The sequence below is a fragment of the Phoca vitulina genome, unplaced genomic scaffold, assembly GCF_004348235.1.
Source record: "Phoca vitulina isolate PV1807 unplaced genomic scaffold, GSC_HSeal_1.0 scaffold7, whole genome shotgun sequence".
Classification (NCBI taxonomy): Eukaryota; Metazoa; Chordata; class Mammalia; order Carnivora; family Phocidae; genus Phoca; species Phoca vitulina.
The window spans coordinates 43,963,036-43,975,550 of NW_022589710.1; the positions used below are offsets into that span (position 1 = coordinate 43,963,036).

General features: G+C 35.3%; 1 protein-coding gene across 7 annotated transcripts in view; it reads right to left on the reverse strand.

The window, feature by feature from the left end:
* NUMB (NUMB endocytic adaptor protein) overlaps nucleotides 1-12,515 on the reverse strand; it is a 181,391-nt gene that overhangs the window by 32,328 nt on the left and 136,548 nt on the right. For 5 of the 7 annotated variants that reach the window (XM_032405519.1, XM_032405517.1, XM_032405524.1 and 2 more), the window contains 2 exons: nucleotides 7,799-7,873; nucleotides 2,476-2,508 (listed from right to left, as the gene is read on the reverse strand). In XM_032405519.1, coding sequence (XP_032261410.1) covers nucleotides 2,476-2,508; nucleotides 7,799-7,873 — 108 coding nt within the window. The remainder of the gene's footprint in view (nucleotides 1-2,475; nucleotides 2,509-7,798; nucleotides 7,874-12,515) is intronic. The other 2 variants (XM_032405523.1, XM_032405522.1) reach the window with 1 other exon arrangement.

Here is a 12,515-nt window from a genome sequence, read left to right on the forward strand (position 1 = left end):
TATGGGTAATGCTTTTTTTCCCTGTTGGTCTTCCAAATTCTTTAAATGACTTATTATAATTTAAAAAATTGTATGTTACAATAAAATCGCCCTGCCATAAAAAGAATTCTCCCCTCAATAACAAAAGAAAAGAATTCTGACAGTCACATTTGTTCATAGATGCTATAATGAGATTGTTTAGCATCATTTTTTCTTTTTTAAAAGTTTTTTTTTTTTTTAAGATTTTATTTATTTATTTGACAGAGAGAGTGTGCACACAAGCAGGGGGAGCTGCAGGCAGAGGAAGACGGAGAAGCAGTCTCCTCGCTGAGCAGGGAACCCGACACGGGGCTCAATCCCAAGACCCCGGGATCGACATGGGGCTCGATCCCAAGATCCCGGGATCATGACCTGAGCCAAAGGCAGACACTTAACTGACTAAGCCACCCCGACGCCCCACTCCCCCACCCTGCCTTTTTAAAAGTTTTTATTTAAATTCCAGTTAGTTAGTTAACATACAGTAAAACATTAGTTTCAGGTCTACAATTTAGTGATTCAATACTTCCCTACGACACCTAGTGCTCATCAGATGCTTAGCATCTTTTAAGGAAATCCTGTGAGATTTAAATATCTCCAAATAATAAAATGTTAGTAGCATGATTTAAATATCTCCAAATTAATAAAATGTTAGTTTGAACCACTGAAAGACTCTTTAAAAGCCTTTAATAAAAAAGCAAGTTGACTAGAGGTAAAATCCAAAGTTTAATTACTACCTTCAAAGAAGAAAGAAAGTGAAATGAGTTTATAGGAAGTTATTTAATTAGCATCTTTTAAGGTTAAATTTATTTTTTTAAAGATTTTATTTTTAAGTAATCTATATACCCAGTGTGAGGCTCGAACCCATAACCCAAGATCAAGAGCCATATACTCCACTGACGGAACCAGAGAGGCATCCCAAGGCTAAATCTTTTATTTATTTATTTATTTATTTTTAAGGTTTTATTATTTATTTGACAGAGAGAGACACAGCGAGAGAGGGAACACAAGCAGGGGGAGTGGGAGAGGGAGAAGCAGGCTTCCTGCCAAGCAGGGAGCCCGATGCGGGGCTCGATCCCAGGACCCTGGGATCAGGACCTGAGCCAAAGGCAGACACTTAACGACTGAGCCACCCAGGCGCCCCAAGGCTAAATCTTTTAAACTTTGGTTGTCACTAATATGAGAAGAGAGTAATTATATAGCACAGTGATCAACAATGTGAGCTCTGCAGTCCAATTATCTGGGTCCAAATTTTAGCTTCTACCACTTATTGTATCTGCGAATTTGGGCAGGTTGCTTCTGTAAACTTTAGTTTCCTCATTGTAAAACAGGGAGAACAATAATGTCAGTGTTATTTCAAGGATTAAGTGAGATGATTCCTAATTTTCTTTCTCATACCACATAAATTTATCATGTTGCAAAATGCAGTGAAACAGCTAAGAAGCACAGTGTGACCCAGTTCAGCTACAATGTAGGTGTACCATGACTCCATTCTGTATAGCAATGAATATTGCCACTTTGGGATTGATTTCAAAGTGAGAGCTACCTTTGTTCCCTAACACCATGTTATTAACTTTTTAGTAAGTCTCCTTTTGGTATGTTTTTTCTATAAACCAAATCAATATTTTCTATAATCTAGCCTTTTTTTTTTTTTTAAAGATTTTATTTATTTATTTGACAGAGAGAGACACGGCGAGGGAGGGAACACAAGCAGGGGGAGTGAGAGAGGGAGAAGCAGGCTTCCCGCAGAGCAGGGAGCCCGATGCGGGGCTCGATCCCAGGACCCTGGGATCAGGACCTGAGCCGAAGGCAGCCACTTAACCAACTGAGCCACCCAGGTGCCCCTGTATATATATTCTTAATTCTAAGGAAGTCAGAACATTAAATAATCATTATTTGAAAAGCATGTACACAGAAGGAACATCCCACACAATGACAGATTATTTGGCAGACTACTCATTAAGATAGTTTTCTTAGATTAGCAGCCCAGGCTAAACATGACAGAATCCCCAAAGATAAGTTTATGTACTTTCACTCACTTCACCTGAAATATAATTTAGATGGAAAAAAAGCATCTGCATTGAAAGTAAAATTTGAGGTACATTCAATTTCCATTTGAACTTAATATTTCTTCCCATTTCTCTGTCAATATTGAACTAGTAAGTAGAACCCACTTGTTAAAAATCCAGCTAATATGCTAATATGAACAGCTCTGCAAGATCAAATTAAATTAATTTTAACATCTAGCCTTGAGGAAATAATACTTTTCAACCTATTTGCTTTCTTTATTGAATTTTAGTATCAACAGACACACAGTTAATATCATAGATAGCAACTTTCCAATTTATTAATTTCTACATATAGTTAAATCAATTCCTATATTATAAAAAAATGAATGTCAGTGCTATACTAGGGGTGTAACTCCTTATAAAGCAAGCACGAATGTGGCATCAAACTTACTTTTCCAAAGAAGCCTTTGAAGAACTTCCTTTCCTGGAGGAACAGGGGGACAAGTCGAGCGCTATTATTGTATGGGCTAAATGTCCCAGGGTTTCACACCAATAAGCACATACCGAAGTTGGGTAAAGGGCAAAGTAGGAGAGGGAGAGGGAGTGAGAGTTTTAAAGAGTTATCCATACCAGGAGTGACAGGGAAAAAGGAAGGGTGCATGAAAATGCAGGGAAACATACTGTATGGCCTAAGAATCCATGGAAAGAGAAGAAATCAGAACCTGTACCCATGCAGAACAACTAGTTAGTTTAGTATTCTCTATTTACTTTTGAAACAGAGATTATCCAAATTTGGCAGCAGAGAAAAAGATTAAGACATATTGGTTTGGTGAGATTTGTATTTTAAATTTCCTAATAATGAGTAGTAAATACATTTTTCAATTTCCATACACACTTTTCAATTTAAAAATCAGTGGTCTACTATATGGAAGTCATCAATTAAAAAGACAGTCCACATTTGAATAACCACATAAAAAATGCAACACATAAAATTAAGAGTGTGCAGCAAGAATCTTTGTCAGACTTTTTCTTACTAGGTTCAAGATGTCACTTAGAGAATCCTTACTCATCCACTGGGATCAATTTGTAAGTATGTGTATGTGTGGACTGATCAATTCCACAACAATCATGGGGAAATAATAGATACGTTCTATTCCAAACATGGAATAAATCGTCTTTAAAGAACACAAAGCTAATGCTTTCACTGCAGATGAAAAAAATATATCTGAGAACCAAACAACATCTGTGAGCCACAAATGAAATTTTAAAAATAGGGTTTTGTTTTCTTTTAAAATGCTAGTTTTAGAATAAAGAAACTTGCATTGACAGTTATAAGTATACAACTCTGAGACTATGTAGATAAGAGAGACAGCTATCTATGGTTCCAGCACCAATTCTGAAGCATGTAGAAACTTTGAAAGCTGGCCACCATTTAAGATCAGAAGAACTTATGCAAAGTAGATGGGTTCTAACCCAAGCTATCTTAACTTTACATTTCCTAACTTTGGTTGAACTATTTAAGTTTTTATAATCAGTTTTTCCTAACTTTGAACTATTTAAGTTTTTATAATCAGTTTTTAGTGTTGGATAAATGTCTAGGAAAAAGACAACTGTACTGAAATTTTACTCTTTCAATTTATAAAGTCATTCACTACTCTCAAACACTGAAGAGTTTGTTTCCTCCCCAAGTTTTGAAAATCACCAACAGCATCAAATATTTCCAAAAAATGTTTTGAACTTAAGATGGAAAAACAATAAATTGGGGTAGTTACTGCAATAAGACTAAGTTTATTTCTACTGCCAAGTTTGGTGACCCTAGTTTTGTTAGACTGTGAGTGACCATCAGCTTTTAAAGATGCAGCCAAAGTTAAAAGATTCACCATTCTTGAGGGACAGGGAGGTGAGGAAAGAGATCTGTTAATATTTAGTTCAGCTCCCAGAAAAGCTCTTGTTAAATATGTAGCTTGCCCTCTTTTCATAAAAGACCTCAGTTGTTAATGAAAAAAGTTGACGTGCAAAATGCATTAAAAGATAGTTATTAGAGAGTATTAGTGCTTTTAAAAAAAACAAGTTATGATTCTTTTACCTGCTAAAACAAGAACATATATTAAAGCAAATATATCAAATAGTGAATAAAAAACCAACATATTAGAAACTGTCAGTATAATGAAACTAGTCTAAAACCAAGACAGAGAGGGAGAGACATTTAGAGACAATGGGAAGAAAAGACCTTTTAAAAGGAAGAACATCTTGGACCGCTGTCAAGCAAGATAACCAAAGGCCCGAAACACTTTTTACAAAACAGACTGATAAATGACATTACTACTCACCCTGCAACTATGTCAATAAAGGCACTGAAAATGGGCAATAGTTGTTTCTGTCATTTATCCTATATGATCCAAGTCCCAACGTGGCTAATTTGTACACTTATGTCACAAAGTAAATGAGTTGCAAATAGCTGTAACTAACTTTATCATACAAAGTAAAAAGAATTTAAACATATTTATGCTTTGAGAATCAGGTTTAAAACTTAATCTTAAAAAAAAAAGGTGATCTTGTTTAGTTATAATATCTTTTCATTTGAGAATATTAATTACACAGTAACTTCTAGTTGAAGTTAAAGTGATCCTAAATTGTAAGGGACTACTTTGAGAATAAATAAGAACTATACTTGCAAATTATCCGGCTTCTTCAATTATTCACAAATTTAAAAAGCTCCAGAATGTCACATTTTTAGTTCAAACATCATTCAAGTGATAGGTTTAAGATGTTTGTTTTGCTGCTTAACTTGTATATCTGAGCTATATAATTCTTTAAATTTTAAAACTCTGGCATTCCAACTAAGTTCCAAAAACATGTTATTTCTTCTTTAATCTGTAATCTTGTACACTTCTACATTTGCTTTCCATTTATTTGAAACTCTAAGGAAGGAGACATAGCTTTTGGCACAATATAAGCATCTGGTACAGCAGATAATAAATGTTTGTTAGGTGAATATTTGTTTGGTACGGGGGGAGGCAACCAGAAATTTCTGCATAGTAAAAATATGAAAAGACAAAAATCTCAAATATTTGTGGACTAATATGGTCTGAGAAGAACAACATCCTGAAGACTTCCAACTTTCTGCAAACTTCTCAGTATAGCCTTAGAAAGAGTATTTATAGGAGAAAGTTTCATTGAGTACAATAAACAGGAAACTGACCTGTTACCCCAAAATTCAATCTTGCTTTTTAAATACATGTTTGCCTATGTGAAATTATACACAACATTTGCCAAGTCTCTTGGATAGCATTAGTCTGAAAAATTTTAAAGAACTTCTTGAATGAAAAGTTCAGAAGTAGTCAATTCCCCTCAAAGTTCAAAGTTCAAAAGTATGTCCAGAAAAGCAATCAACATAAATAAAACTTCATATTAGTCATAAATGACCATAGGGAAATAAGGATCATTTAGAGATATACAAAAGGGTTTCATAAACTTTAAAACATTAAATGTAAGATATGGTTATGATAATTGTTATGAGATTTGATTTGACCATATTGAGGACTGAACTGTTTTCTGTATATTCTGGAAATAATTTTGGGTGGCTACTATGTGCCAGACACTGTTCCAGGCACAGGCATTATTTTTTAAATGGCAATATGGTTTCTATTTATGGTGAAAATAAAACTTATTAAATTTTATTATCTAAACAGTCTTATACCTCAAATAATGTTTATAAGTTTATAATCTTCATGGTTAAAAAAATAAAAAGGTAAAAAAATTCAATTAAAAAAATTATTTTTTTAAGTTTATTTATTTACATAAGTAATTTCTACCCCCAACATGGGGCTCGAACCCATGACCCCAAGATCAAGAGTCACATGCATTTTTGACTGAGCCTGCCAAGTGCCCCTAAAAAAATTAGTTTTAAAACTAAATGGTGAATAGTGGCTATCTCTGTGATTACAAAAAAAATTTATGTACTGTTTTTATTCATTTGTATTGTACACAATGAACTTATACTATCTATATAATGAAGAGATGCTTCTATACTAGTTAAGAGGACTCACTGCTCATTAAACAACTAAATGCCATTTCTTAATATCTTCTGTGCAAGTTAAAACCACCCCTAGTTTTCCCTTATTTAGAGAGTGAACATGAAGCCATACTCTGAATTAAAGACTTTCTAAAGGCTCATTCCACAATGACCTTCTACCTGTAAGTCATGTAAGTTATAAGATTTTGATAACTATTGCAGTTACTGTAGTTTGTTTCAGTTCTTTTTAGTCTATTTACTGATTTGCCTGTTGTTTTCAGTCATTAGTATTATGTTTAAATATTCTTTAATAACTAGTAGGACAAATCATTGTATTACTTTTAAAATTTTCTAAGCTAAACTTATTCTTCTAGTGAACTTAGAATTATTCTGTTAAAGAAGAGATTGAGTTTATGTTTCTTGGAAAATTACACTGTCTTGAGGCTGTATTTAACTGGAGAATATATTCAGGTAGACATGACAAGTCTATAAATTATAGCTTCACATACCATAATAGATGAAAATAAGTCCCTTTAACATTAATGATGATTAGAATAGGAAGGGCTTCAATCATTTAAGAATTTAAATGACCAAAATCTGAGGTAAATGGTATGTATGTATGTATGTATATGTATGTGTACATGTTTCTACATATTGGTTTATTTTTTTAGTTCCTTGCATACTATAATCAGTTCTTCTTTTCCTCCTTTCCCTTCTACAACAGATTCACAGACATTTGCTCCAAAATGTAATACACTTCTCTAAGTTGGTTGCTTCTTTAATCTTGTACCTTTTATATTGAGGGATTATAGATGAGAGTCATATAAAATGTACCAAGAAGCAGAAAAGTTTTGATTAAGCAAACTGAGGAAAAAAAAAAAAGCGCTCATTAGTAGCCAAACTTGTGGCAGCCTACCATACCAGCAAACCCAAAGCAAACAAGTATTTAATGCTTTCTGGGGCAAGGACATGCAGAAGTAATGGTTAAAGCTTTCATAGCAAAGGGGGGAAAAGGCCACACATTGGAGAGAAGGAAGGTTGTGAAGAGGACTGTCAGAGTTTATGAGACATTCTTCAAACCTATCCAAAATACGATATTAACACTTTTATGTGAACCTTTATGAACTGTGAATCCATTCTCTCCTTTTATTAAATACACAAGCATGTGCCTAGGATTTATTCTATGGTAAAACAGGCAAAGAAAACATTTATCCTGGAAAAGGACTTTCCATTTCAAGTATGCTGAAGTTTGTGCAAAAAGCAGGGGAAATACACTGTTTATGTTAGAGGGGTGTACAGAAGGAAACTGAAAATTGTAGTCAAGACAGTAAGCCCTCTCCCAACTGTTAACCTCACTAGCCATCATCACAGATAACTCTTCTACTGTTTCTTACAGTAAATTTAACATCAGTAATTTATAACCCAGTTATCAGAGTTAGGTTAAGACGCTAATTATAACAGTTTTCTCTTGGTTTTAGAACATTATTCACCTGTAAGATTTCATACCACTTGTTTCATACGGGTTCTGAATCAAAAGTACCTTTTAGATAATGTCTGGCCTAAACTGACAAAGTTAGTCTTCATAATTTACACCTTGGGATGGATAACATGTGACGTTCTTTATTAGACAGCCCACATCTTTTGCCTTAAGAGAAACACGGGTCTTATTGGATAGTGAATCACTAAAATTTACTGAGCAAAACCTCTTAAGAAAATATTTCAGTATATAGATCAACAGTGGCAACCATCAAATACATACAGCTTTCAATCTTTTTACAGCATCTTCACAGATGTGCATTCCTCTTGACTCATCAACTTCTACATGGCCAAGGTACTGTAGAAAGAAGAAAAAAGGGTTATTGCTATGCTTATTGAGTAGCTACTATATGGTAGGTATTAGTTGGAAGAAAACTGAATATTGAAATTTCTGCACTCAAGAAACTTCCACTGTATAAGAATTAAGATGTTACTTTACTTATCCTCAGTGTCCTCATAGGAAAAAGAGTCAGAATAAATGTCTCAAAGAATTCTTATACAGAAGTGAAAAAGTACATGGTAGGCACTAAATGTTACCTAAATTTATTGGATCTGAACATAATAGCCTGTGCTAGACACAGTTACTGTATCTCTGAACACAAAAATTATCCTAAAACAAACTGTATGTATACATATGTAAATATGTATACCCACATATTGAAAAAGGCACAAATAAAAATAACAGTTATTCAAAGGCTGAAGAGATCACATACTCCTTTTATCAGGAGCACATAAGAGCAGGGCAGAGAACTAAAAAACAAATTTTAAGAAGGCAATACATTTAAGCTTTAAAAGGTGTGTAGAATTTGAAGAGGCAAAAATTGAAAGGTTGGGAAACTAGGTAGAGAGAATTTAACAAAAGTTATAGGTGTGGAATAGCCTAACTATGTATCACCAAGTATTCCTGTTTGGCTAGGATATGAGGTTATGTACAGCTGAGGAATTTGAATGCTGGAGTCAATGGAGAGTTAATAAAGCATTTATTTATTTTATTTTTTTGCAACATAGTAATGCAATTCAAATTGTACTTTAGTATGGGAATAGTCTTGGCTAAGATAAAGCAGAAGGGATGGTGAAAATATTACAAAAGTGCTCTCTTTTAAAAGGAAATCTATGGTCTGGTTCTGGATACAATTGAGTAGACCACTCTTCCCTGTCCTGCCCATTGAATGAAACCATAAAACCTGAACAGAACGCATGGAGCACCTATTTCAAGTCTCTTTTGTAAAGAGTAGAAAAGATGAGTCCGAGAATACTAGGATCCAAGGTATTTCTGAACTGGAAGGGAGTTACCTCCCACTCTGCTCCTCCATTTTCCCCCTTCCCCTTTTTGATACTTCCAACTTGAACTTAACACAACCAGAAATCCAAAAGTGTGTGCTGTGGCAAAGAAAGAACTCTGAGAAAAGCACTCTAGCTGTGGCTCAAGTATTAGATAAGGAAACGCCTTATCCTCAGAAAGAGTATAGGAATCTCCCTTCGTTTTATTTATCTCTTTTCATTGTCCTCTCACACCCCAGCTCCCCAAGATATCCTGTGCTAGTGGTATCAATGGAAACCTGCAAGAGTCTGAGAGAGGGGAACTCTCCTCTTGGTATAGTGAGATCGTGATTCCAGGAAGATGGGACCAAGGCCCTTTCTGCTTCTTTCCCCTCTTTGTATATCTCCCATCATTTGGCCCTGCATGGAGGTGAAATGGTGCGAACTCATGGTACAGTAGACTAACAAGAGCCCCAGGAAACGCAGGCATAGAGAGTTTAAGTAACTTGTCCAAGGTCATTCAGCTAGTGAACACTCAAACCCAAGCAGCTTGACCCAGAACACTCTTATAATGCTTACATGGAATTTTTCATTTTTACTCAAATCTTTCCAATACTGAGTAAGTGCATAAAACCAATGAATTAAATCAATTTAGGAAAGTACTCAACTTCAGGTAACAAAATACTTGAGGCATCAATCATGAAGATCATAAACTAAGACCAAAAATGTCTAAAGAATTGTAACAGCTGTAATTTTGAATGATTATTATATAAACAGGAAGAATGCTCACTTTTTAGCGAATCAAATAATGTACTATATATATAGTTCTAAGTTGAAAGAATATAATCTCTTTAGGGCAAATCTGAATATTATGAAATCCAATAAGATAAATATTCATATATTCTATTTTGGATTCTCATATATAATGAATCTGTCTACAAATTTTACACTTTCTATCTAGATCCACATTTAGTTACATTCTTTGGTTTTACAGATGATAAACAGTGGTAAAGTAATGTTTTCTCAAACTCAACATCACTGACTCCATTATAGATATGGAGTATACATAAGAACCTAAAATTTTGGAGAATTTCTAAACGACTACATTAAAAATAATAATGTTTCATATCAATAAGGATGCTGATAGCAAATTTTCACCAGTGTACCTTTGTCTGGCTCACTACAGGATAGTTTTTTTTTTTTTTTTTAAGATTTTATTTATTTATTTGAGAGAGAGAGAATGAGAGAGAGCGAGTACATGAGAGGGGGGAGGGTCAGAGGGAGAAGCAGACTCCCCGCTGAGCAGGGAGCCCAATGCGGGACTCGATCCAGGGACTCCAGGATCATGACCTGAGCCGAAGGCAGTCGCCCAACCAACTGAGCCACCCAGGCGCCCTGGGATAGTTTTAACACAGATTCCATATTAGTCATCTTTGCTTATCTTTTTTCTATTAAATTAGAAAAATTTTATTTTATTTATTTATTTAAGATTTTATTTATTTATCTGAAGAGACAGTGAGAGAGGGAACACAAGCAGGGGGAGCAGAAGAGGGAGAAGCAGGCCTCCCGTGTAGCGGGGAGCCCGATGCGGGGCTCGATCCCAGAACCCCAGGATCATGGCCCAAGCCCAAGGCAGATGCTTAACAACTGAGCCACCCAGGCGCCCCAGAAAAATTTTAACTCTGGGTGCCTGGGTGGCTCAGTTGGTTAAGTGACTGCCTTTGGCTCAGGTCATGACCCTGGGGTCCCAGGATGAGTCCTGCATTGGGCTCCCTGCTCAGCAGGGAGTCTGCTTCTCCCTCTGACCCTCCCCCCTCTCATACTCTCTCTCTCTAATAAATAAATAAATAAATCTTAAAAAATGTTTTAACTCAAAATTATAGGCTATCAGAAATGTCAAGTGTTTGGTAGTTCTGTCAACTGTTCTAGATTTTCAGATTGATTTCACACTCAGAAATAACAGAGTACTCCCTCACTGAAGGCTGCTTTTCATTATTCAGTCAGATGCTACAGTGATAGGTATATTACACTCAAATTCTGGAAAGCTCTATTTTTCAGCTTAGAAGATAATGATGAATGGATGTTTAAATACCTCTTTGGATGAATTAAGCTCTAAAAAGGACTTCTTTATGTTTTGTTGATATTTTGACCTTTTTCAAAGGCCAAAAATATATTTTTAATTTCTTGGTCCAATAAGAAAATAAAGCAGTGGATAACAGTAAAACCTGCATTACTGTTCTGACATTTTAAGAAATTCTGACATCTCATTCTTAGCACCTTGTCATATATACTGTTAAGTTCTTTTAGTCTGTGGTTTTTTTACTCTATCCTTAATCACTGACTTGAAATGCCATGTATATATTATTAAAAATTACATTATCCTGGACATTCTATTTTGTTCTACTGTTATTCCTATTTTGACACCATAACATGCTATTTTTTTTTTTTTTTTTTAGATTTTTATTTATTTGACAGAGAGAGAGACAGCAAGAGAGGGAACACAAGCAGGGGGAGTGGGAGAGGGGGAAGCAGGCTTCCCGCCGAGCAGGGAGCCGATGTGGGGCTCGATCCCAGGACCCTGGGATCATGACCCGAGCCGAAGGCAGGCGCCCAACGACTGAGCCACCCAGGCGCCCCCATAACATGCTATTTTTGATCATTGTAGTTTAAGAATGTTTTAATATGTTTTGGCATGATCACTTTCACTAATTTTTCTTCTACAGAACTTCCCTGGTTATTTCCTGCCTTTAATCTTTGGTATTAACTTTGGAATAATTTTGTTCAATTCCTGTCCAAAAAACCCTTGGTGTTTTGTTTTTGTTTTAAGATTTATTTATTTATTTGAGAGAGGGAGAGCGAGTGAGCACGCACAAGTGGAGTGGAGGGACAGAGGGAGAGGGAGAAGCGGACTCCCCACTGAGCAGGGAGCCTGACTCAGGGCTCAATCCCAGGACCCTGGGATCATGACCTGAGCCAAAGACAGACACTTAACTGAATGAGCCACTCAGGTGCCCCAAACCCTTGGTGTTTTTGTTTTTTTTTAATTTTATTGTGTTATGTTAGTCACCATACATCACTGGTTTTTGATGTGGTGATCCACGATCCATTGAACCCTTGGTGTTTTAATTAAGATTGCCTTTAAGAAGTTCACTAGTTGAGAAAAATTGGCATTATGAAACTGAGCTATTCCATCTAAGAATATTTATTCAAGTCTTCTATATCTCTGAAGTTTTATGGTAGCCTTCAAATACACTCCTGTACATTTCTTTCTAGATTAGTAAGTGTATTCCATAGCACTGCACCATTTAACATTCCCATCAAAATGTATGAGGGTTTCAATTTCCCCACATGCTCAATAGAACTTTATTTTTTTTCTCTTTTTAAATTATACCATCCTAACAGGTGTAAAGTAGTTATCTTGTGATTTTGATTTGCATGCTCCTAATGACTAATGATATTGAGCATCTATCTTTTCACATGCTAATTGGCAATTTGTGTATCTTCCTTGGAGAAATGTCAATTCACATCCTTGCTCATTTTTTTCATCTGACCTATTTATGTTTATTTTATTTTTTAAGTTCTTATTTAAATTCCAGTTAGTAGTGTAATATTAGTTTCAGGTGTACAATATAGTGATGCAACACATCTATACATCGCCCAGTGCTCATCACAAGAAATGA